The following is a 25610-nucleotide window of genomic DNA, read 5'->3' on the forward strand; positions in this document are numbered from 1 at the left end:
TGCCTTGTTTCTTGTCAGGTATTTATATAGAAGAGATTTTGACGGGGTGGCGAGGTGACTATGACAAGCTGGAGCACAATCACACTTACATTCAATGGTGAGACACACAAAATATGAAATTGTAACTCCACAGTAAGCTGCAAATGACTGATATATCTCTTGATGATTCGTACTTAGTTTGCGAACAAATTTGTATTTTTTTCTTTGGATTTATGTGAAACTTAATTTCCATGTGGAAGGCTGTTCCCGTTACGTGAACAAGGGCTCAACTTCTACGCACATGAACTGACTCAGGATGAGATTAAAGTAAGGAGCACACACACACACACACACACACACGACATAATTCATATTTTCACATTTTTGGACACTTTAAAAAAATTACAAACAAAAAAAATAAATGAGCATCATTTTACTCTTCTTAGGAATTCCAAAGTACTCGAGAAGCCAAGCGAAGGTTCTTGGCAGCTTACTCTCTAATGTTGGACTTCTATGGCATCAAACTACTGAATAAGAGCGGAAATGTCGCTCGGTCTTCCAACTGGCAGGAGCGCTTCTATCACCTTAATGAGTAAGTACACAAATGAAGACCTGGCTACACTTACGTGGAGTTTCTTTAACATGCTGCTACACCTCTGGTAGAAACTAACTGAAGGAGTGGTAATTGCTCATACAGTATGTAGAACATGGCGCAGACTCATTCTGTAGGATCCATCAGCAAGAACTTACAATTGCCCCAAGAATAAGTGCCGTCGTGCTGTGTAACTTAATTGCTTTCACCAGCAAATGTGGAGCCAAATGAACAAGCAGATGGCCAAACAGCTTTTTGTTTTATTTTCTTGCCCTTCCCAAGTTGCTCGTGTTGTTCGGACAAAAATTTGGGAAAACGTAAACATCACAATGATTTCCAAAGCTAAAGACACCACTGATAAATGTGTTAAGGCTTTGACACTGATATAGCTCTGATATCAATAATGATGATGTATTTTTAAAGAAGGGATTTGTACAGAATTAAGTTATTTGATGCAGATGCAATGGACATAACTACAAGAATGGAATTGTAATGAGAGTAGACGGAAAATACCACTGGTACGCAAGGTTGTCAACCTATCCTGAAAAGCTCCTGTGATAGATGTAATGTGAAATAAACCCCAAAACATCTACTGGAGTTGAGTTAATAAAGCATCCTCTACGATCTTCTCAGACTTTTCATATGCAGGCAGACAACAGTCATTGACAATAACACTCAAACTGTCATTGTATTTATTCATGAATTAGAGTTTACCGTATTTTCCGCACTATAAGGCGCACCGGATTCTAAGGCGCACCTTCAATGAATGGCATATATCAAAACTTTGTTCATATATAAGGCGCACCGGATTATAAGGCGCACCTATGCATCCATTAGATGGAGTTGCGCTAAAGGGAATGTCAACAAAACAGTCAGATAGGTCAGTCAAACTTTATTTATAGACTACAAACCAGCGTTCTGACAACTCTGTTCACTCCCAAAATGAATAAACAGCTGTTTTATTATTTTCCCCGAGGTAAAGTCAGTGACGTGGTGTTTTGTTTATCTTTTAACAACAGCAAGGTATAACAGTAGTGCAACATTTATATCACATAGTGGAGGGGAACTTTTCCCTGATTCAATAAACACGTAAAAAACAGTGATACTGTTACGGTAAATCAAACGTTAGTGCAATCACAATATAGTAACACTCGAAATAGTGCAGAGCAATAACAATATATCAATAACTCAACGTTGCTCAAACGTTAATGTCACACAACACAACACACAAAATAAACATGTAAAGCTCACTTCATGAAGTTATTCCTCATCCACGAATCCCTCAAATTCTTCTTCTTCAGTGTCCGAATTAAACAGTTGGGCGGAGTCGTCATTAATGGAGTCAGTGTCGCTGCTGCTCTATTCTCGTGTTCTACTGCGTGACCGATCGTCTTAAGTTTAAACTCTGCGTCGTAAGCGTGTCTCTTAATAGGAGCCATTTTGGGGTCTTTACATAAACAAACAAATGGAAATCAAAACAGCATGGCTCGCGCAGTCATATATCCCAGCATGCCCCGCGTGCTTCTTCTTCTTCTACGGGGGAAAATGAAGTTGGCGGCTGCTTACCGTAGTTGCGAGACCTAAACTTTATGAAAATGAAGTTTAGGTTTGTTGTGGCTCAATATTGGTCCATATATAAGGCGCACCGGACTATAAAGCGCACTGTCAGCTTTTGACAAATTGGAGGTTTTTAGGTGCGCCTTATAGTGCGGAAAATACGGTACATATAAATGTTTGAATTACCACCTCAAATGGATCCAATTAGTTTTTCCCTATCTCACCCATCTAAACGCTACCATTGAATTATTATTTTTATATACATATATTTATTTGTGACTGCCTGACACAAGTCGAATTAGCACTGCCTGTTCGCTCATTCATAAACCATAATAATGGGACTTTGTGTACTTCCACTTGTTAACACAAACAGGGCCTCCTAATTTGCTAAGGTTTTGTGTTTACTAAAAATCATGCAAATTTGATAGTGCACCACTAGTAAGCTGATACCAATCGCTGATCACCTAATATCTAGGGATGTCCGATAATGGCTTTTTGCCGATATCCGATATTCCGATATTGTCCAACTTTTTAATTACCGATACCGATATCAACCGATATATGCAGTCGTGGAATCAACACATTATTATGCCTAATTTGGACAACCAGGTATGGTGAAGATAAGGTACTTTTTTTTTTTAATTAATAAAATAAGATAAATAAATTAAAAACATTTTCTTGAATAAAAAAGAAAGTAAAACAATATAAAAACAGTTACATAGAAACTAGTAATTAATGAAAATTTGTAAAATTAACTGTTAAAGGTTAGTACTATTAGTGGACCAGCAGCATGCACAATCATGTGTGCTTACGGACTGTATCCCTTGCAGACTGTATTGATATATATTGATATATAATGTAGGAACCAGAATATTAACAACAGAAAGAAAAAACCCTTTTGTGTGAATGAGTGTAAATGGGGGAGGGAGGTTTTCTGGGTTGGTGCACTAATTGTAAGTGTATCTTGTGTTTTTTATGTTGATTTAATAAAAAATAAAAAATAAAAAAACTGCAAGAATATATATATGTATATGTGAGGGTGTGCTCTTATCACGCCGTCACTTGAGGACCAGCACGTCCCTCTCTCTCTCTCTGGCCACGAGAACGAGGACGCACCTGCACGCTGACAGCGGGGGCAAAAGCTTGATGTCAAAAAGACAATGTCACAGTGTTGTGACTTGGACAATACAACTTTTTGAGTGGTGTGTAGTCGGGTGTACACAATAGAGACTCATGGAGCAGTAGGCTGTCATATAAGCGCGCATTGGCGCGCTTTGCGAAGGTCATGTGAGAAGAAAATGGATGGATGGATGGATTATTTGCGATTTTGTTAAAAGTGGTGTTGAAAAATAGTTTGTTGTTAAAGGAAAAATATATATATATTTATATAATATATCATCTGTTTGTTTGTAGTGTTTAAAATAGGACAATGTAGCAAAGAAAAGCTTATGTTCTTGTTGATTACGCTTTTAAAAGGCTTCCTGATGCATACAGGTGGGTAGATACTGTAAATAGTTTGTAGTAGTAGTGGCAGTAGTGGAGCAGTACAAGTACCTGGGAGTCCACTTGAACAGCAGACTGTACTGGAAGGACAACTGCAAAGCTGTTTACAAGAAGAGCATGAGCAGACTCCTTTTCCTGAGGAAGCTTAGGTCCTTTAATGTGTGCAACAAGCTGTTGGAGATATTTTATCAGTCTGTTGTGGCCAGTGCACTGTACTTTGCAGTGGTTGGTTGGGGGAGCAGCACCAGCAAAAGGGACTCAAACCGGATTGATAAACTGATCCGAAAAGCCGGCCAAACTATTGGCACGCAGTTGGAGGCGTTTGTGTCAGTGAGGGACAGGAGGACACTGGACAAACTGCTGGCCATCATGGACAATCCTGCCCACCCACTCCACCTGACAATTAAGGGACAGCGGAGCTCATACTCCAACAGGCTCCTCCAGCTTCCTTCCCGCACTGTGCGATTCAAGAACTCCTTCATTCCACACTCCATCCAGCTGTATAATCACTCGCCATACAGCAATAGATGACATCTGCCTATTACTTGACACCTGACATGTTAGCTACTACTCTTTGTTTATAATGTTTATAATGTCTATTTTCTATTTCCTGCTGGATCTACTCTCTATTTTATGCTGCTGCTGTCACATATACTGTATATACTGTAATATTGTACATGGTCATTGCTATATATTGTATATATGTTATAGACATAATACAATATATCTGTATATATATTATTCTGTATACACATTGTGTATATATTCGTATATAGGTTAGATTTTTTTTATCGCTATATTAGTCTATTTATACCTTCATTGTCCTTTCCATCCTTACACTTTCCATCATTGTAACTGAGCTACTGTGTTGAACAATTTCCCTTGTGGATCATTAAAGTTTGTCTAAGTCTAAGTCTAAGTCTAAGTTAGTGGTTAAAATAGGACCCTTTACCGTGATGAATATGCGTAAAATGCCTTAAAATGATTTATTTATTCAATAAGGAAATGTTGGAAACACTCCGGTTTTAGGCATATAGCATATTGATACCTAAGAATAAGAATAAAAACCAAAACATTGTAAAATAAATGGGCGTTCGGTCTAAAATTAGAAACGTCTTGAACTGTGTAAGTGTACGTACATGCAAATATAGTTTGTAATATTGTTGTTTTCGATAAAAAATAAAACCATTAAGATACTGAAAATAGTAACTGAAAGAAGGACAAAGTACATGCACATGGATTGCTTGAAGTAGTAAAAAATAAAAGTGCATAACTTATCCGTGATGTGTACAAATGTGCAAGGTGTACGTGTGTAATAAAAATCCTTAAACTAGGAAGAATTTGATTTTGTATATACAAATATACTTTGCAAATGTACACAGAGATAGCTAAGTACAGTGCTAGTTTGACTCCCAGTAGTGTTAAGCATTACCTAAATTTACATTGCAAGTGTACAGTCGCGATCAAAAGTTTACATACACCTGTAAAGAACATAATGTCATGGCTGTCTTGAGTTTCCAATCATTTCTACAACTCTTATTTTTTTGTGATCACAAAAAACATTCATGAAGTTTGGTTCTTTGAATTTATTATGGGTCTACTGAAAATGTGACCAAATCTGTTTGGTCAAAAGTATACATACAGCAATGAAAATATTTGGTTACATGTAAGTTTCACTGCAATAAGGCGCTTTTGGTAGCAATCCACAAGCTTCTGGTTTAATTTTTGACCACTCCTCTTGACAAAATTGGTGCAGTTCAGCTAAAGTTGTTGGTTTTCTGACATGGATTTGTTTCCTCAGCTTTGTTCACACGTTGGGAAGGCCATTCTAAAACCTTAATTCTAGCCTGATTTAGCCATTCCTTTACCACTTTTGACGTGTGTTTGGGGTCTTTGTCTTGTTGGAACACCCAACTGCGCCCAAGACCCAACCTCCGGGCTGATGGTTTTAGGTTGTCCTGAAGAATTTGGAGGTAATCCTCCTTTTTCATTGTCCCATTTAAAGCACCAGTTCCATTGGCAGCAAAACAGGCCCAGAGCATAATACTACCACCACCATGCTTGACGGTGGACAAAGATAAGACTTTCTGGAGGAATGTTCCGTGATCAATTTTGTCAAGAGGTGTGGTCAAAAATTCAACCAGAAGCTTGCCAGAAGCTTGTGGATGGCTACCAAAAGCGCCTTATTGCAATGAAACTTACCAAGGGACATGTAACCAAATATTAATATTGCTGCATGTATACTTTTGACCCAGCATATTTGGTCACATTTTCAGCAGACTCATAATAAATTCATAAAATAACCAAACTTTATGAATGTTTTTTTGTGACCAACAAGTATGTGCTCCAATCACTCTATCACAAAAAAATAAGAGTTGTAGAAAGTATTGGAAACTCAAGACAGCCATGACATTATGTGCTTTACAAGTGTATGTAAACTTTTGATCGCAACTGTATATTTTACTATCAAATATATATTATTAGGGTATCCTATTTTGGACCTCAAATTGTTGATTACCCTCAAATAAACCTTGCATGTGCACATAGATATGTTGCTATAAGGGGCTTAAAGCTGCCTTGTAGTGACTGCATTATAACATTAAGAGGACTTATCCCAGGACTTTAGCAATAGTACAAACATAACGCAATCAAACATAACGCAATCTGAATGATTTATTATTAGAAATATTTCCCAATATATGGAGAGGTTGTTGAATTATCGATGTTCCTACAAGAAGTAGTAGAAATCACTCATAAATATTATTATTGAAAGCTGTATAGTCCACACATTAAAGCTAAAAGAAAGCATGGGATAAAACAAACCACTTAGAGTCTTCTAGCTGACACATTGCATTTATTTTTAAGGTTGAGATGTCAGGCATTTTTTAAAGGTTGATAAATATAATACTATTATATGTGACAGTTTTCCCAGAATGCAACGGGACAGTTACAATAGCTGTCACAAAGTGTTTACAAAGTACAAAGAAGAAGAATATGATCCACATTTTGGAACCCTATTGAAAATGAATTAATCTTAGTCGTCTCATTGTGTGAATCACAACTTACATAACCCTTTTTCTTTAAAGAGAATTGTTGTATTTATTATCCATATATAGGGCTGGGAGATATGGCCTTTTTTTAATATCTCGATATTTTTAGGCCATATCGCGATACACGATATATATCTGGATATTTTGCCTTAGCCTTGAATGAACACTTGATGCATATAATCACAGCAGTATGATGATTCTATGTGTCTACATTAAAACATTCTTCTTCATACTGCATTAATATATGCTCATTTTAAACTTTCATGCAGAGAGGGAAATCATAACTAAGTCAATTGACCAACACTGTATTTATTGAACAGTTATTAAGCTTTGGCACAAACATTCATGTCATTTCAAAACAGAACGTGCAAGATTGTCAGAGACATTTTAAAACAAGCTATTAGTGCTCTTTTGTGCATGATGTCGTCGAGATGACAAATCAAAACAACACTAAATTAAAGTGCACTTTTTTGTACAGAACACCACTACAATAGTTTAAAACAAATAAAATGCACTTTTGTGCATGATGTCACACAAGATATTTCAATAACTGTCAAATAAAAATGAGCTGCATAATAGGAAATCAAATTGTATATGTCTCTCGCTATGTGGTAGGTTCCGGCGGACGTTATCTTCTTCTGTCGTGGACTATTTTTTTCATACGGTGTTGATGTGGAAATGGTTGCCTCGGTATCTTGTTGGTGTGGCACCGAACGGAGATGTTGACATGCGGAGTAAGCACTCTTCATTCTCGAGCGGGTGACTTTTGAAATGATGCTACATATTAGCAGTAATGCTACTTCTTGTTGCAAAGCTTCTTCCCCACACTTGACAAATTACGGTTGTCTGTTCGACATATTCCCACTTGAAGCCAAACCACCGCCAGACGATGGACCCCCTCCTGTTTTTCTTAGGAATTAATTCTTCCTTCATTTGTTACCAGATTTGCACCTTCTTTCTCTCGTATTACCACTGGCGCCACAGCTATCTTTAGCCATGCTGCTACCTCTGCTCAGCGAGGGCGTATACGTATGTGACGTATGTAAGGTGTGCTTGTTTAAGTCTCTGTGAGAAGGAGGGACTAGAAAGAGTGAGAAGAGCCTGTAGTGTAATGCCTGCAGCTAAAAGCAACTGCGCGAGAACATATACTCGAATATCACGATATAGTCATTTTCTATATTGCCCAGAGACAAACCCACGATATATCGAGTATATCCATATATCGCCCAGCCCTATCCATATATTTAAATTGTGTTACAAATTGTGAACAGAAGGTGAACAAATGTGTTTGTAACTGCCATGAGAAAATGGAAATATGAGAACTATGTGTATGATCACATTGTAACGGTTTGCATGTTCGTAATAAACTTTAAGTTAAAGTTAAGCCTCGGGGCCTGACTCTCATTTTTGTATGCAAGCGCTTTATAAACAAAGTTGGATTGGTTGCCACTGCATACCCAGAATGAGTCCGTTTTTGACTTTTTTTCCCTGATAAATTCCTTGTTTTTTCATTACAACAAATATATTATCTTATATGTATGTGTAATACATTTACTTTCAGTCAAACACAAATTAAAGGAAATTAAAGTTCAAACTGTGAGTAAGATATGTGTATGGAATAAGAAAGTCCGGGATTGAAAGCTGTGCAATAACATTATGCATTGTATACCTGTGCCTACGACTCACAGTTTAAAAAGTACTCTTAGATGATACATACGTGTACATTTTCACAGTGTATTGTCACTTGAGCATGATTAATTATACAGTTCAAAGATCGCAAGAAGAAACCTACAGTAATGTTGCTTAACCACTAAGAATGGTTACATTTCTGAAATGTATCAAAAACACACTTATGATGCAACTTAAATTCACGATATGTATATTAAACTTCTAAACAATAATTACAAAAAGATGCAAACTATCAATATTCTTACAAAGTAGTGACAGACAATTAAAAATATTGTGGTAAATATATATTTTTTTTTAAAACAGGTGGATTAAACATTATCGCTATTTTAAAAAGCATTGATCAAAACTCTTTTGTCTGTTCATAATCACTGAGCGCTTTTATACATTGTTGATATTGCAGACTCCATGGATCATTAAATTAATTAGCTGTAGACACACCGTCATCTCTCCTCTCTGAGCTGCCACCTTACCGTGGTAGAGGAGTTTGCGTGTCCCAATGATCCTAGGAGCTATGTTGTCCAGGGGCTTTATGCCCCCTGGTAGGGTCTCCCAAGACAAACTGGTCCTAGGTGAGGGATCAGACAAAGAGCAGCTCGAAGACCTCCATGACGAATAAAAATAAAGGACCCAGATTTCTTCCCTCGCCCGGACGCGGGTCACCGGGGCCCCCCTCTGGAGCCAGGCCCGGAGGTGGGGCACGATGGCGAGCGCCTGGTGGCCGGGCCTGTCCCCATGGGGCCCGGCCGGGCACAGCCCGAAGAGGCAACGTGGGTCCCCCCTCCAATGGGCTCACCACCCATAGCAGGGGCCATAGAGGTCGGGTGCATTGTGAGCTGGGCGGCAGCCGACGGCAGGGCACTTGGCGGTCCGATCCTCGGCTACAGAAGCTAGCTCTTGGGACGTGGAACATCACCTCGCTGGGGGGGAAGGAGCCTGAGCTAGTGCGCGAGGTTGAGAAGTTCCGGCTAGATATAGTCGGACTCACTTTGACGCACAGCAAGGGCTCTGGAACCAGTTCTCTCGAGAGGGGCTGGACTCTCTTCCACTCTGGCGTTGCCGGCAATGAGAGGCGACGGGCTGGGGTGGCAATTCTTGTTGCCCCCCGGCTCAGAGCCTGCACGTTGGAGTTCAACCCGGTAGACGAGAGGGTAGTTTCCCTCCGCCTTCGGGTGGGGGGACGGGTCCTGACTGTGGTTTGCGCTTACGCGCCAAACCGCAGCTCAGAGTACCCACCCTTTTTGGATTCGCTCGAGGGAGTACTTGAGAGTGCCCCCCCGGGTGATTCCCTCGTTCTACTGGGGGACTTCAATGCTCATGTTGGCAGCGACAGTGAAACCTGGAGAGGCGTGATTGGGAAGAATGGCCGCCCGGATCTGAACCCGAGTGGTGTTCTGTTATTGGACTTTTGTGCCCGTCACAGATTGTCCATAATGAACACCATGTTCGAACATAAGGGTGTCCATATGTGCACTTGGCACCAGGACACCCTAGGCCGCAGTTCCATGATCGACTTTGTAGTTGTGTCATCGGATTTGCGGTCTCATGTTTTGGACACTCGGGTGAAGAGAGGGGTGGAGCTATCAACCGATCACCACCTGGTGGTGAGTTGGCTGCGATGGTGGGGGAGGATGCCGGACAGACCTGGCAGGCCCAAACGCATTGTGAGGGTTTGCTGGGAACGTCTGGCAGAGTCTCCTGTCAGAGAGAGTTTCAATTCCCACCTCCGGAAGAACTTTGAACATGTCACGAGGGAGGTGTTGGACATTGAGTCCGAGTGGACCATGTTCCGCACCTCTATTGTCGAGGCAGCTGATTGGAGCTGTGGCCGCAAGGTAGTTGGTGCCTGTCGTGGCGGTAATCCTAGAACCCGTTGGTGGACACCGGCGGTGAGGGATGCCGTCAAGCTGAAGAAGGAGTCCTATCGGGTTCTTTTGGCTCATAGGACTCCTGAGGCAGCGGACAGGTACCGACAGGCCAAGCGGTGTGCGGCTTCAGCGGTTGCGGAGGCAAAAACTCAGACATGGGAGGAGTTCGGGGAAGCCATGGAAAACGACTTCCGGACGGCTTCGAAGCGATTCTGGACCACCATCCGCCGCCTCAGGAAGGGGAAGCAGTGCACTATCAACACCGTGTATGGTGAGGATGGTGTTCTGCTGACCTCGACTGCGGATGTTGTGGATCGGTGGAGGGAATACTTCGAAGACCTCCTCAATCCCACCAACACGTCTTCCTATGAGGAAGCAGTGCCTGGGGAATCTGTGGTGGGCTCTTCTATTTCTGGGGCTGAGGTTGCTGAGGTAGTTAAAAAGCTCCTCGGTGGCAAGGCCCCGGGGGTGGATGAGATCCGCCCGGAGTTCCTTAAGGCTTTGGATGCTGTGGGGCTGTCTTGGTTGACAAGACTCTGCAGCATCGCGTGGACATCGAGGGCGGTACCTCTGGATTGGCAGACCGGGGTGGTGGTTCCTCTCTTTAAGAAGGGGAACCGGAGGGTGTGTTCTAACTATCGTGGGATCACACTCCTCAGCCTTCCCGGTAAGGTCTATTCAGGTGTACTGGAGAGGAGGCTACGCCGGATAGTTGAACCTCGGATTCAGGAGGAACAGTGTGGTTTTCGTCCTGGTCGTGGAACTGTGGACCAGCTCTATACTCTCGGCAGGGTCCTTGAGGGTGCATGGGAGTTTGCCCAACCAGTCTACATGTGTTTTGTGGACTTGGAGAAGGCATTCGACCGTGTCCCTCGGGAAGTCCTGTGGGGAGTGCTCAGAGAGTATGGGGTATCGGACTGTCTGATTTTGGCGGTCCGCTCCCTGTATGATCAGTGTCAGAGCTTGGTCCGCATTGCCGGCAGTAAGTCGGACACGTTTCCAGTGAGGGTTGGACTCCGCCAAGGCTGTCCTTTGTCACCGATTCTGTTCATAACTTTTATGGACAGAATTTTTAGGCGCAGTCAAGGCGTTGAGGGGATCTGGTTTGGTGGCTGCAGGATTAGGTCTCTGCTTTTTGCAGATGATGTGGTCCTGATGGCTTCATCTGGCCAGGATCTTCAGCTCTCGCTGGATCGGTTCGCAGCCGAGTGTGAAGCGACTGGGATGAGAATCAGCACCTCCAAGTCCGAGTCCATGGTTCTCGCCCGGAAAAGGGTGGAATGCCATCTTCGGGTTGGGGAGGAGACCCTGCCCCAAGTGGAGGAGTTCAAGTACCTCGGAGTCTTGTTCACGAGGGAGGGAAGAGTGGATCGTGAGATCGACAGGCGGATCGGTGCGGCATCTTCAGTAATGCGGACGCTGTATCGATCCGTTGTGGTGAAGAAGGAGCTGAGCCGGAAGGCAAAGCTCTCAATTTACCGGTCGATCTACGTTCCCATCCTCACCTATGGTCATGAGCTTTGGGTTATGACCGAAAGGACAAGATCACGGGTACAAGCGGCAGAAATGAGTTTCCTCCGCCGGGTGGCAGGGCTCTCCCTTAGAGATAGGGTGAGAAGCTCTGTCATCCGGGGGGAGCTCAAAGTAAAGCCGCTGCTCCTCCACATCGAGAGGAGCCAGATGAGGTGGTTCGGGCATCTGGTCAGGATGCCACCCGATCGCCTCCCTCGGGAGGTGTTTAGGGCACGTCCGACCGGTAGGAGGCCACGGGGAAGACCCAGGACACGCTGGGAAGACTATGTCTCCCGGCTGGCCTGGGAACGCCTCGGGATCCCCCGGGAGGAGCTGGACGAAGTGGCTGGGGAGAGGGAAGTCTGGGCTTCCCTGCTTAGGCTGCTGCCCCCGCGACCCGACCTCGGATAAGCGGAAGAAGATGGATGGATGGATGGACACCGTCATCTTCAGCCTTTGGATAGTAGCGCTTTGATAGCAGGTCATCCTTATGTCCATCTACTGAAACTTTGATAAAACAGACGGGGAGGAGGACCCCACTTTCACGCACAAACCTATCATTGTTATCTCAATGAACAGCTGCCAAAGCTTCAAGTCTACACTCAAAACACACAGTGACTATAGTTTGTATAACTTTCATAAATCCTGTTAAATTAAATATATACATTATTATTTTCAAAACAACTGACATCTGACAATTTAAAAATGATATTGGTGGGAGGACATGGAAATCTTGAAAGAAGCAACCACTATTTTATTGTATTTAATCAGTCGTTCACGATGGCAAGAACTACTTCCAAAGTGAAGAAACCGACACATCCAAATTTGGATGTCCGGCCCCTGGGCCCTTGGGCTGGGGAAAGTGCTGCCCTCTTCATTGTGTAGTTAAATGGCCCTGCTCTAGTATCTCATAAAAAAACCCTTTGTCTATGGATAAATAAAGCCATTTTCATATTTAGGAGAAGCTGTCGGAAAGTGGAACGTTTGTGGAAAGCCACAAATTTAGAGGTGCATAGTCTCCATTTTAAAGAAATAATAATGGAGCTGAATGAAATGATAAAACACGCTCGCTCAGCTTTCTTTTCACATATTGTTTTGCATAATAAAAACACATAATGTCCCTTTTGACACTATTGAAAATCTCCCCATGTGCCTGTGTACATACAGGATGACTGTAAATATTTTAAAACTTCTTTGTGAACCAAGTGCAAGACATTAGGGACAGTATCAGTCCTCTTTTGGATAGCTTGTGCACTACATCAGCTGCTGTGTGCTCATGGTCTTCATTCACTCCTGTCAGCCTACAGGATGTTCATGTTTTAATGGGCAAGATAATACCCACATATGCGGGCATAGTTCCGACTCCACTCAAATGTTTTTAATGTTGTTGGTCCTTGGGTGGCAAAATTGTTAAACATTTCACTTTTTTAAACTTTTTTTAAAATGTAACTAATTATTGAGAAATGTAATATTTATCATTTATAGATTTAAATTGAGAACAGGAAGAACAAATTGAGAACAGGACGTGAACAAATGTGTTAGTAATTGCTATGACATGGAAAAGGGGTAGGATTAATAAGCTCTGCTTCTTCCTACTCAGACATTGTGTAATGAGAATACTATAAATATTTGATGTATTGTAACTGCATGTACGTTTGAAATGTGAAGTGAATTTTATTCATAAAGCGCTTTTTCTCTGGAGACTCAAGGCGCTTTACATTGTGAAACTTATTGCCTACATTTTTAAGATATATTTAAACCAGCATAGGGGAAACTGGGAGAAAAGTGGGTAAAGCGTCTTTCCCAAGGACAATGACTAGAATGGTAGAAGCTGGAATCAAACCTGGAACCCTCAAGTTACTGGCACAGCCGCTTTACAACCTGAGCCATGCTGCCCAAAATAAGCTATTATTATGAGTAGAGTGGCTCCACATTGGCTGCTACTGTAACTTGTTAGCCAGGGAACTAAAAATAAATCCAATCGGCATTGAAAAGCATTAATCAGCAGGATACATACTTTTCAAGAAAATTGGCCGATACTGATGAGTGGCCAATTGATTAGCACATCCCTAGTCATAACACATTTAATGTGTAAGAAACTGATTATCAGAACACCCACAATACTGGGAGGAGGAGATACAGTACTTGAAGACAGACTTGCTAAATAGATTACCCTCTTTCTTTTGCTCATTTAAGAGATGCAGTCCTCTGCGCACAAGCTTAATAGATGTGCTTGTGTGTGCTATCAAGTTTGCATGTGTTTTTTTAATGCACTCAAACCTTTAGTAAATCAAGCCCACTTTGTTTGTTGTGGCATGGGATGGATATTTATACATTTCTTTCTATTGACCCCTTTTCCTTATTTTAAGATGCTATGTCGGTCAGTCATTCTTAATCTTGTGTCCTGAGTTGTCCTTTTTAACCCAAAAGGTATGCCACGTTACACAGCATATCAAAATAAGATATCTACAAATGCCTTTGTTGCTGATTAGTCGACAGGGTCTTTGCTGTTGATGGACATTTTTTCAATTAATAATCAATCAGTTGCTCTTAATGTATTCAATAGGATGTTCTTAACTCCTGTTTGAACACCAGCGTTCTATTGATTAATGCTGCCTGCAGGAGATAGTGGAAGTCTGTGTGGATGTAGCTGATATAGTTGATGCCACGCTTTGTTCTCTTTAGACCATTTGAAGATTTTTGACAGAGAATCAATGGTGCATCTGTGCATATATACCTTACTGCACTCGATTTTACTTCCGATGCTTTAAAACATCAACAGTCAGTTTCACACTCTTGACAAATAACCAAAACAGGTGAGAGGAGTGGAGATGTGACCTTGTTGGAAAAGATCATCGCTGGAATGATACGTAAAACTTAAGAAGAAGTGGGCGCACATGTTGGTGACTAACTTACAACAAAATCGGAATCAGCTTTATTGGCCAAGTAGTTTAACACACAAGGACTTTTACTTGGTAGACTGCTTTTGTTCAATGCAAGAAACAAAGAAAAACACAACTACTACGAGAGAGCACAGGACTGTGGTGGCCAGGTGTTCATACAATAGCCTGCTCACGGCCAGATTAGAGATTCATGTAAAAATTGTGTAATATTTGGTTTGAAACCTTTTAAATTTTAACATGCCTGCATATCAAAAAGGATATGAAAGACTCTGTGACTCTTGTTTGATTACTCAATTATTTATCACAAGGAGAGCTACTTGCGGTAGTAGCCGTATGTGACACAAAGTCGGGCCATTCTTGCACCGTCTCTGGTGCCGTTGATGTGCCGCAATCACTGGCTGCTGCTGTCCGCCCTGCTGGCCAATCTGTGTTGGAGTCACAGGAACACATTGTGACAGCAATCGGTGGCAAAATGTTCACCTGGATAAATTAATAGACATCCCCACGAGTATGAATATGTGTCAATAAATGCATTGGCAAAAAAGTGAAATTTGTGTCCTTGCCTTGATCTTTTTACTTTGTTGAAATCTAATGTTGGTAAAGCCGTAACAACCACCTCTGTGTGTCGCCAAAATATCCACAGCATGTAGAAATGTGCCTACGTGAGCCATATTTCTACATTCAGCCCACTCTTTACACAGCTCATTTCAACTTTGTTGTGAAAAAGGGCATATGCCGGTTTCTTGTGCGTACGCTCGCTTAACAAATCGGGCCCCAGGTGAGCATGTGGTATCTTTAAAGGTCCTTTGTCATCTACCGTACAAAGTTACTTTTTCAGACAGTCCCATTATAATGTGTTTATGAGAGATGGCAAACAGGCAGCAGCAAATGTGTTTGTCGCAACACAATTAAATAAATGTATAGTATAATGTAGAATAAATAAAATGAAATGATGGAAATGTGTGTGTCTTTGTGTGAAGGTCCCAGCACAACTACCTGCGCATCACTCGCATCCTGAAGTCCCTCGGCGAACTCGGGTATGAGGCCTTCAAAGCTCCACTGGTTCGCTTGTTCCTGGAGGAGTCACTGCATCACAACACGCTTCCCAACATGCAACACAGCATCCTGGAATACTTTGTATACACCATTCGCCTGCCGGCCACCCGTAGACGCCTGCTGCGCTACGCCCGCCAGCACTACAGGCCTGCTCACGCCTTCCTCTGGGGTCCTCCACCTAAGAGATCCAGGTTTAAAGGTGGGGATGATGGGGCTAGTGTGGGGGCTGGGAGCAGTGGGATCCGAGCACCTGCTCCCACACCAGAACCACAGAGAAGGGGGGAGATGAGCTTCATCTCTACCTCTGCATGTAGCGGGTCACTTGTGTCTTCCCATGATGCCATAGTATGCCGTGATGTGTCGGTAGAGAGGCTGAACAGATACACTGGAGTGGGCTCCAGCATGGATAGCCTGCAGGGGACACTTATTATGATTGCAGAAGGAAATAATTACACTGAGGTTGTTCCTATGTAGGGAGTGACAAATGTTGTTTAGGTTCTAAAACCCCATGAGAAAGTGAAATAATATATCAATTTAATGCCATGGATAAATATAGATTTTTTTAGTTCTAGTAGGATATCTTAAGGGCTTATAATAAACCTCTATTTGCTGATGATGCTAGCTGGGATAAGACTACTATAGACTCAATTCCCAAAGTATGTTAACCCATTACATCTGAACACATGACTAAAGATTGCCTTATGCTTATTGATTTTGAGGTGCATTTATAAACCAGAGGCCTGTCATGCTGAGGATTCATTAATACATAGTCGAGACATGGTGGCTACCAGGGATTAGATACTGTAAATATGTTCTATTTTTACTTTTCAAACTCAGTGAAACAGCGACAAGGAAGCAGATTGTCATAACGATGACTATCACTTAAAAGTTATTTAAGTACTTTTTTAACTAGTTAAATGACAATACATTGTGCTACTTACCACTATCTATAGCACACGTCTGCTGTATAGAACAATAAATGTGAGTTTTTCATAGAAACAAAACTTTCTGGGAGGCCCATTTGTAGTTTTGAGCGCTTCCATAACGAGTCTACTGACAGATATAAGTTCGAACTATACGCTAGTTTGTATTACAGATGGCAACAAGGGAGGATGCATGTGTCAGTCCGCCCCACAACAAGAAGATAGAAGTAAAGAAGGAACTTATTGACTACAACGTCGAACTACAACGGCCAATTTGCGCAAAGATCTTGGGGTAAATTTCGACCACATATTGAAGATATCTGCTGACGTCACAGGACAGAGCAAATTTAAAATGGCTCGTTTGCAGGAAATATGAAGGAAGGCAAGATTGTTTTATAATTATCTCTGCAATGCCTCCATGGTTGGATTTGAAATTTTCGGGAATTATACACATGCCAAATACACAAAAGCAGGCTAGTTATCTGTAATAGCAAACAGGTCCCCTAACATATGTCTGCTAACATTTAAACAGTGATACCTCGTAGGGATGAGCGATACGGCCTAAAATATCGTGATATACATGGGAAACTCAACGAAACGAAAGTTGATTCATTTCAGCAATTTAACTTTAAATGTGAAACTAATATGCGATGTAAACTTATTACATGCAAAGTGAGAATGTCAAGCTGTGTTATAAATTTGATGATCATGGCTTATAGTTTTTGAAAACTTCAAATTTTCTGAGATTTTCAAGTCAAGGTTTTCATAAGCTGCATGCCATAATCATCAAAAGAAGGGTTACAATATCTTGAGTTGCATGTTATGAGCCTCTGTCATATAATAGTTTCACCTTGTAAATCGAATTGCTCGAAAAAACAAACCTTTGCCTGATATTAAAAATTTTTGACTTTCAGCTGTATGTTGCAGCCTCCTGAGATAACGATGTGTTTTACAATATATTATTTGGCATATAAATTATAATATTACCAATCAAAAAACAGGTTATAGAGGGCAAATTTTTCTGTTGACGTATGCTGTAACATAATTTCCGGTTGTATTTACAAATTTGTCATTGATCCGATACCAAGTAGTTACAGAGGCGGAATTGGCCAAATCAATACTGATACTTCAAATCATTGATTGATTACATTTTTGATCACAATTATAATCAGGCATAACACAGAGTGGCCTTGTAACAATATCAATTACATTATTTCCTTATTCCCTTTTATAACATACAATATTTGAAGCAAAATATAGTCAATAGTGAAAAGAACTTAAGCAAAAACTACATTTGGCTGCTATTTAAATTATTTGGTTCTGCCCTTAAAGCCTTCCTATATCCGGGGACGTATTTACTAATTTTGTAATTAACAAAAACGACAAAAAAACATTTTGTGATTGTAAAAAGAAATGTATCCAATGGTACTTGCAATAAATGTAGTTTATTTGCCGGCGTGAGGGCGAGGATTAGTCAGTCGCACTGTGGAGAAACGTTACCCGCTAACGAGGACTCAACATTGCGTTGAGGACGCGTTTGTTTACTTGTGGTTGTCAAATATATATCATCTATATTGCACAAACCTAGTACCACATTTTTTGTTACTAATCTGTTTCAAAAAGTCTAACAAAGACAGAATCATATGAAAACCAAAAACAACATGTAAATCCAATTGACTGGTTCCTGACACCCACCCAGAAAATATGAAATACATATATACTTCAAATAAAATTTGATAAATGAACATTTAACATCACTTCTGCCTTTATTAACGGTGGGGGTTTACCAAGTGTTCTTTATTGAATCCAAAAATGTTTCTCACTTTTTTCATCAGTGTTCTCACTCACAACTTTCTTTGGCCCCACGGTGGATTAATTTGCGGTTGTAGTCAATTAAAAAAAGCACAAAGCCTGAGTCACTAACTTGTGGGATTCCATGGACTACTTTGTACGTACGATAACCACGATGGTATACGAAAACCAATGCAAACATTTTGGCAGAAATGTTTGCATACCAATACGAGATTCCACTGTATCTGCAAAATGTGTCTTTATTGTATGGACCTGCAATTAAAACATAGTTAGCACACTATATCTAATTAAAGGCTTTATAAACATGTTACTAATAACATTTTAGTCTGTGAAGTATTAATATTATTATAAATGACTGTTAAAGTACAACATATAATAGTACTATTTGACTAGTTAAAGATATCGCTGTATTTTATAGTTATCTATTCCGTTAAATATCAACTCAACATAAACTTATTCAATTTCTAATTGTTGTGAAGTGTATGAAACAATATTAAGTAGATAATTGTGTAATGGATGCCAACTAGCTTAGCTGTGCGCTAGAATGTTAGGTAAACCTCACTTATAACCAGCTTAGGGACATGACATTCACTCTATAACTACTTTAGTCTTGTAATATTGAAAACATGACTTTATTCTCCAAGTTTTCACAACCTACATTTTTGTTTCCCTTTTTTTAATCGGTGTGATCCGAATACTTCTACCGTAAGGTAGAGCTGGATGTTTTCGGGTGACGAGCAGAGCTGTTGTGTTCAAATGCTGTTAGAACAAGCAGATTCCTGAAATAACAGAATGGCTGCTTGTCACCTGAAAGCCTTTTGCACTGAAGACTTTATGCCAGGTGCGAGGCAGGTGACGTGAGATGTGCTGCACTTTTTTGACAATCTATGTCTTCCTTTGAAAAGCGCGGTAACGTTACTTCAAATGGTTGATTTTGGGCTTGGCTGTATATACAAATATAGTGGAATTAGAATTAGTGTTGATGATACGTACACTGAATTAAATGTACCTTTGAAGTATTGTATTCACAAGTACGCTAGGTAGTTTTCAAATTGTAGTTGTATGTGAACTAGGAGCCCACAAATGTGATTACTTAATACTACTGTGAGGATATTTGAATGAAAATGCTCTAAAACTCAAACATTGTTTATTTATTAAGAGTTAGACTCCTCATATCAGAGTTTTCAGGGCATTGAATCGGACGCTACTGGACTGTTCACATTGTCTTAAAAACATTTTGCCTCTCATTCAGCAGATATTTGATCAGTTCCCCTCGGCCATTGTTGCAACTGAATGAAAAGCTAATACACGTGACTCCATCCTCACTATTGTTGTGCTGGCAGAGGTCTCACGTCATTGTTTCTTAACACCTGTTGTTTTGCACCACAATGGAGTGAAACCATCCTTGCCTGGGCATGTCCCCTCCTGTGGCCATTAAATACTTTGAATCCTGTGCGGTCCACTTGCGATCGATTCAATCACCTTATGAATGAGAATATTCAAATGAGTGAAACGCATTTTCTTGAATTGTATCTATTTTTTGTATATTCTCTGTCATCTGAAAGGGTTAAATCGAGGCGTGTCACCTTTCATCCAAAAGGCTTCTTCTATCTGAAATTGTAGATGCAGAGTGGTGTGTCCATATTTGTGTGTCCCCCAGAGGTTGTTGCCCAGCATGGCCAGTGAAACCACATTCCTGCATCTATAGCTGACATTTCAGACGATTTGAATCTTGTCCAAAGGTTGGTTTGTACCAGCAGTTAGATTTACAAGGTGAAACTAATGTATGTTGTGGGCACTTAACATGCAACTCCAAATATTTCAGGACTTCTTTTGATATCACTTTGATGATTACAGCCTATAAAAACCTTGAATTAAAAATTGAAAAACATTTTGGGATTTCAAAACTGTAAACCATGATCATCAAAATGATAACAAATAAAAATGTGACATATCTGACTTTGTATGTAATGAGGTTATATCACATATTACAAACCCCGTTTCCATATGAGTTGGGAAATTGTATTAGATGTAAATATAAACGGAATACAATGATTTGCAAATCATTTTCAACCCATTTTCAGTTGAATATGCTACAAAGACAACATATTTGATGTTCAAACTGATAAACATTTTTTTTTTGCAAATAATCATTAACTTTAGAATTTGATGCCAGCAACACGTGACAAAGAAGTTGGAAAAGGTGGCAATAAATACTGATAAAGTTGAGGAATGCTCATCAAACACTTGTTTGGAACATCCCACATGGGAACAGGTGGGTGCCATGATTGGGTATAAAAGTAAATTCCATGAAATGCTCAGTCATTCACAAACAAGGATGGGGCGAGGGTCACCACTTTGTCAATAAATGCGTGAGCAAATTGTTGAACAGTTTAAGAAAAACCTTTCTCAACCAGCTATTGCAAGGAATTTAGGGATTTCACCATCTACGCTCCGTAATATCATCAAAGGGTTCAGAGAATCTGGACAAATCACTGCACGTAAGCAGCTTAGCCCGTGACATTCGATCCCCCAGGCTGTACTGCATCAACAAGCAACATCAGTGTGTAAAGGATATCACCACATGGGCTTAGGAACACTTCAGAAACCCACTGTCAGTAACTACAGTTGGTCGCTACATCTGTAAGTGCAAGTTAAAACTCCTATGCAAGGCGAAAACCGTTTATCAACAACACCCAGAAACGCCATCGGCTTCGCTGGGCCTGAGCTCATCTAAGATGGACTGATACAAAGTGGAAAAGTGTTCTGTGGTCTGACGAGTCCACATTTCAAATTGTTTTTGGAAACTGTGGACGTCGTGCCCTTCGGACCAAAGAGGAAAAGAACCATCCGGATTGTTATAGGCGCAAAGTTGAAAAGCCAGCATGTGTGATGGTATGGGGCTGTATTAGTGCCCAAGACATGGGTAACTTACACATCTGTGAAGACGCCATTAATGCTGAAAGGTACATACAGGTTTTGGAGCAACATATGTTGCCATCCAAGCAACATTACTATGGACGCCCCTGCTTATTTCAGCAAGACAATGCCAAGCCACGTGTTACATCAACGTGGCTTCATAGTAAAAAAGTTTGGGTACTAAACTGGCCTGCCTGTAGTCCAGACCTGTCTTCCATTAAAAATGTGTGGTGCATTATGAAGCCTAAAATACCACAACGGAGACCCCGGACTGTTGAACAACTTAAGCTGTACATCAAGCAAGAATGGGAAAGAATTCCACCTGAGAAGCTTAAAAAATGTGTCTCCTCAGTTCCCAAACGTTTACTGAGTGTTGTTAAAAGGAAAGGCCGTGTAACACAGTGGTGAACATGCCCTTTCCCAACTACTTTGGCACGTGTTGCAGCCATGAAATTCTAAGTTAATTATTATTTGCAAAAAAAATAAAAAGTTTATGAGTTTGAACATGAAATATCTTGTCTTTGTAGTGCATTCAATTGAATATGGGTTGAAAAGGATTTGCAAATCATTCTATTCCGTTTATATTTACATTTAACACAATTTCCCAACTCATATGGAAACGGGGTTTGTAGTTTCACATTTGAAGTTGAAATGCAGAAATGAAAGGACTTTGACATGTTATATCCTCATATTTTGAGTTTCACCTGTGTGCATATTGTATGCATAATTTGCTGTTTGCCTGCCAGGATTTCACAATGTTTTATTGGGATTGTTGCGGCCTAAAATTCCCAACGATTTGAGGCTAATTTTTGCTAAAAAAACAAAACAAAAAACAGACTTTAATTGCATCAGCTTGTGATTTTATGAAAAAAATACTGTTTTTAAAATGTGTTTTCTTTCCAGAAATGCACCATATTTCAACAGATCTAACAAAATAGACCTTATTTACACTCAAACATGTGCAGAGTTTGGAAAACAAATATTTGACGTTTCACTCTCCATTAGCACAGAAAGAAACAAAACCTAACTTACACTCAACACTAGAGGGCAGTATAAGCACGTTCTCTCTTGGTCAAGTTGAAGACATTCTGTGCATGTTTTCCAGTGGAAAAGTGCGTGTCCGAGAAAAACGTTCATGTATGTTTAAACACGTTACACAAAGTTTATTCTCGCTTACGTTGAGATTCTTGGGGAATTGTTGAGTGCAGTGATCTGTGTTGACTAAGAGAGACACATCCACATCTGTCTGTATAAACTAGGAAGTAAGGCGGAGGAAGTGTTGCTAGAAGTTTCTATAATACATTACCCAGAATGCTTAGCGCTGTATACCGGAATGAAGAGGGTCTAAGTAAGACAAAAGTGCCCAAACTGTTTGCCTCCAAGGGCCAAAGTGAAAATGCGCCATTAGTCTGCGGGCCAAACAGCATTTTAAAGGTACAGCAGCACCGTGAGTAAAGTGTTTAGACTAAGGGGTGTCCAAAGTATATACCACAGCTAATTTTTAAAGAGCCCACGTCATTTAAATATAATGTTGCAGTTACTTGAGTATGATACCTGTTAACATGCCATTGTTAATATGCAAGCTTCTTTTTTTTTCTTTTTTTGCAACACATTTTGTCGGTTTACACACACCTCAATCATATTTTGGTAGTTGATGCATGCTACTGTAGCATTCTAAACACATTTTCCAGGTACACACATCAAAGTAATATATTTTAGTACTCTGCGCATGTCACAGTTACCATTTTAGCTTGCTAACATTAGCATTCTAGCTTGTTTTAGCTAATTGAAATGGTATTTCTTAGTTGATATTTTGGTATTTCACTAAATAACTGTAAGCATGTTATTGTTAGCATAGTACCTTTTTCTTTTGTCTCATTTTGCTCATACTTTTTTGCCAGTATAAATATGTATTATATTTGGGAAATCACCAATTAGTGGGCCAAACAAAATGTCTTAACGGGCCAAATTTGGCCCCTGGGCCCCACTTTGGGCACCCCTGGTCTAAGATATTGTTATTTTTATTGCTCTTCCTGGTTTGCGTACATAATTAACATAACAGTGGATGTTGGGTCACATTTGATTGGTTTGATTGGATCGCATATGCGCGCTACTCAGGGACAAATTCAATTGGCAAAAATGATGACTATTAACTAAAATGTGCAGGGAATCTTACGAGGTTCGGACGAAGTAGCGAAACAGGGTTAGGGTTACAAAATGGTTACATTTGCGTGAATGGCCGCAATTGCAACATTGCAAATTCCTGGAGGCTCTGTGTGGTGGGAAATCAACTCATTATTAGCCACTCTTCCCATGGAATGAGACAATCTTTGGGGGAGAAACATCAATCAGGACATTGTTGTAAGCAGACGGTAGTTAATGGTGCAAACCTTCTGTGTTTATTTTAGTTTTTTACTTTGACTTGACTTCTTTCTATTGAGTAATTTTGTCACCCTCAGGAGTTCGTTTTTCTGTGACAATTTGGCCTTAGCAGAAGGTTAAAACATGAAAATATTATTTGACAGATGTTTGTGTTTGTGAGGAAACAATATTGAATGCAAATTCTTCACTGTTCTTCCTGTTGGTGACAACTGTTCAGGTGAAATATGTGATCACATGGGCTAAACCTCGACTTACTAGGATACTGTATGTAATACTTACAGCATATACGTGAATATGTATGATGAACCGATACTATTAAGTGCCTCTTTTGTAATGGTGTCTGCAAAAATATTATTTACCATCATTTATGTGACATAATTTTTCTATTGAATTTTGATATTTACTAGTGAGTGCATTATAGTCCTATTAATTATGAATATTGGTTTTGATCACATTAAGGAATACATCTGACTGTTGACTTCTTGGAATCGTTTGTATCTGGCTCACTTAACCAATATGATTATTCCATGATTCACCTTCACCATATTTATCGGACTTTACTATATTGCGTAAGCCACATTTTGAAATCAATGCACACAATATGAATAAAAAATTGTGGTTGTGAAGAAGAGTTGGCTTGTGATTATTTATGAATTAGAGATACCTCCTTTTGTAGGGGCTTTAAAAGTAAATATTTACAACCTAAATGGACATATAAACTTAACTCGCCTACGTTTGCCACACACAACAATTCTAATTTACACATCCTTAGAGTTTCTTTGAGGTGCCATGTTGAACTTGTATTTATTTAATACACCTCAGACCTTGTATCACCCAATAAATAACTCACGTGCATAGAATCAGTGTATACTTCAGGTACAAATTCTGACAACCTTTCCCACCCATGTTCCAAATAATCCAAAACCAACACAGAAAGTAAATACACACAACCTGCCCACCGATCTATGTGGACATTATAAAGAAAATGTCCACATATGTTTGTATGTATATATATATATATATATATATATATATATATATATATATATATATATACATACATACATACAGTATGTATAAATACATACATCCATCCATCCATCCATCTTCTTCCGCTTATCCGAGGTCGGGTCGCGGGGGCAGCAGCCTAAGCAGGGAAGCCCAGACTTCCCTCTCCCCAGCCACTTCGTCCAGCTCCTCCCGGGGGATCCCGAGGCGTTCCCAGGCCAGCCGGGAGACATAGTCTTCCCAACGTGTCCTGGGTCTTCCTCGTGGCCTCCTACCGGTCGGACATGCCCTAAACACCTCCTTAGGGAGGCGCTCGGGTGGCATCCTGACCAGATGCCCGAACCACCTCATCTGGCTCCTCTCGATGCGGAGGAGCAGCGGCTTTACTTTGAGCTCCCCCCGGATGACAGAGCTTCTCACCCTATCTCTAAGGGAGAGCCCCGCCACCCAGCGGAGGAAACTCATTTCGGCCGCTTGTACCCGTGATCTTGTCCTTTCGGTCATAACCCAAAGCTCATGACCATAGGTGAGGATGGGAACGTAGAGCGACCGGTAAATTGAGAGCTTTGCCTTCCGGCTCAGCTCCTTCTTCACCACAACGGATCGATACAGCGTCCGCATTACTGAAGACGCCGCACCGATCCGCCTGTCGATCTCACGATCCACTCTTCCCTCACTCGTGAACAAGACTCCGAGGTACTTGAACTCCTCCACTTGGGGCAAGATCTCCTCCCCAACCCGGAGATGGCACTCCACCCTTTTCCGGGCGAGAACCATGGACTCGGACTTGGAGGTGCTGATTCTCATCCCAGTCGCTTCACACTCAGCTGCGAACCGATCCAGTGAGAGCTGAAGATCCT

The 25610-nt window shown here is 40.6% G+C and overlaps 1 protein-coding gene across 1 annotated transcript in view; it reads left to right on the forward strand.

Moving 5' to 3' along the window:
- The window catches only part of ogfrl1 (opioid growth factor receptor-like 1), a 34038-nt gene extending 9665 nt beyond the window's left edge, over positions 1–24373 (forward strand). The window contains exons 4-7 of the mRNA XM_061963408.2: positions 19–97; positions 240–306; positions 426–571; positions 15631–24373. Of these exons, the coding sequence (XP_061819392.1) occupies positions 19–97; positions 240–306; positions 426–571; positions 15631–16180 (842 nt within the window). The 3' untranslated portion in view covers positions 16181–24373. The remainder of the gene's footprint in view (positions 1–18; positions 98–239; positions 307–425; positions 572–15630) is intronic.
- Positions 24374–25610: the final 1237 nt, after the last annotated feature.

Source organism: Nerophis lumbriciformis, linkage group LG02, assembly GCF_033978685.3.
Source record: "Nerophis lumbriciformis linkage group LG02, RoL_Nlum_v2.1, whole genome shotgun sequence".
NCBI lineage: Eukaryota > Metazoa > Chordata > Actinopteri > Syngnathiformes > Syngnathidae > Nerophis > Nerophis lumbriciformis.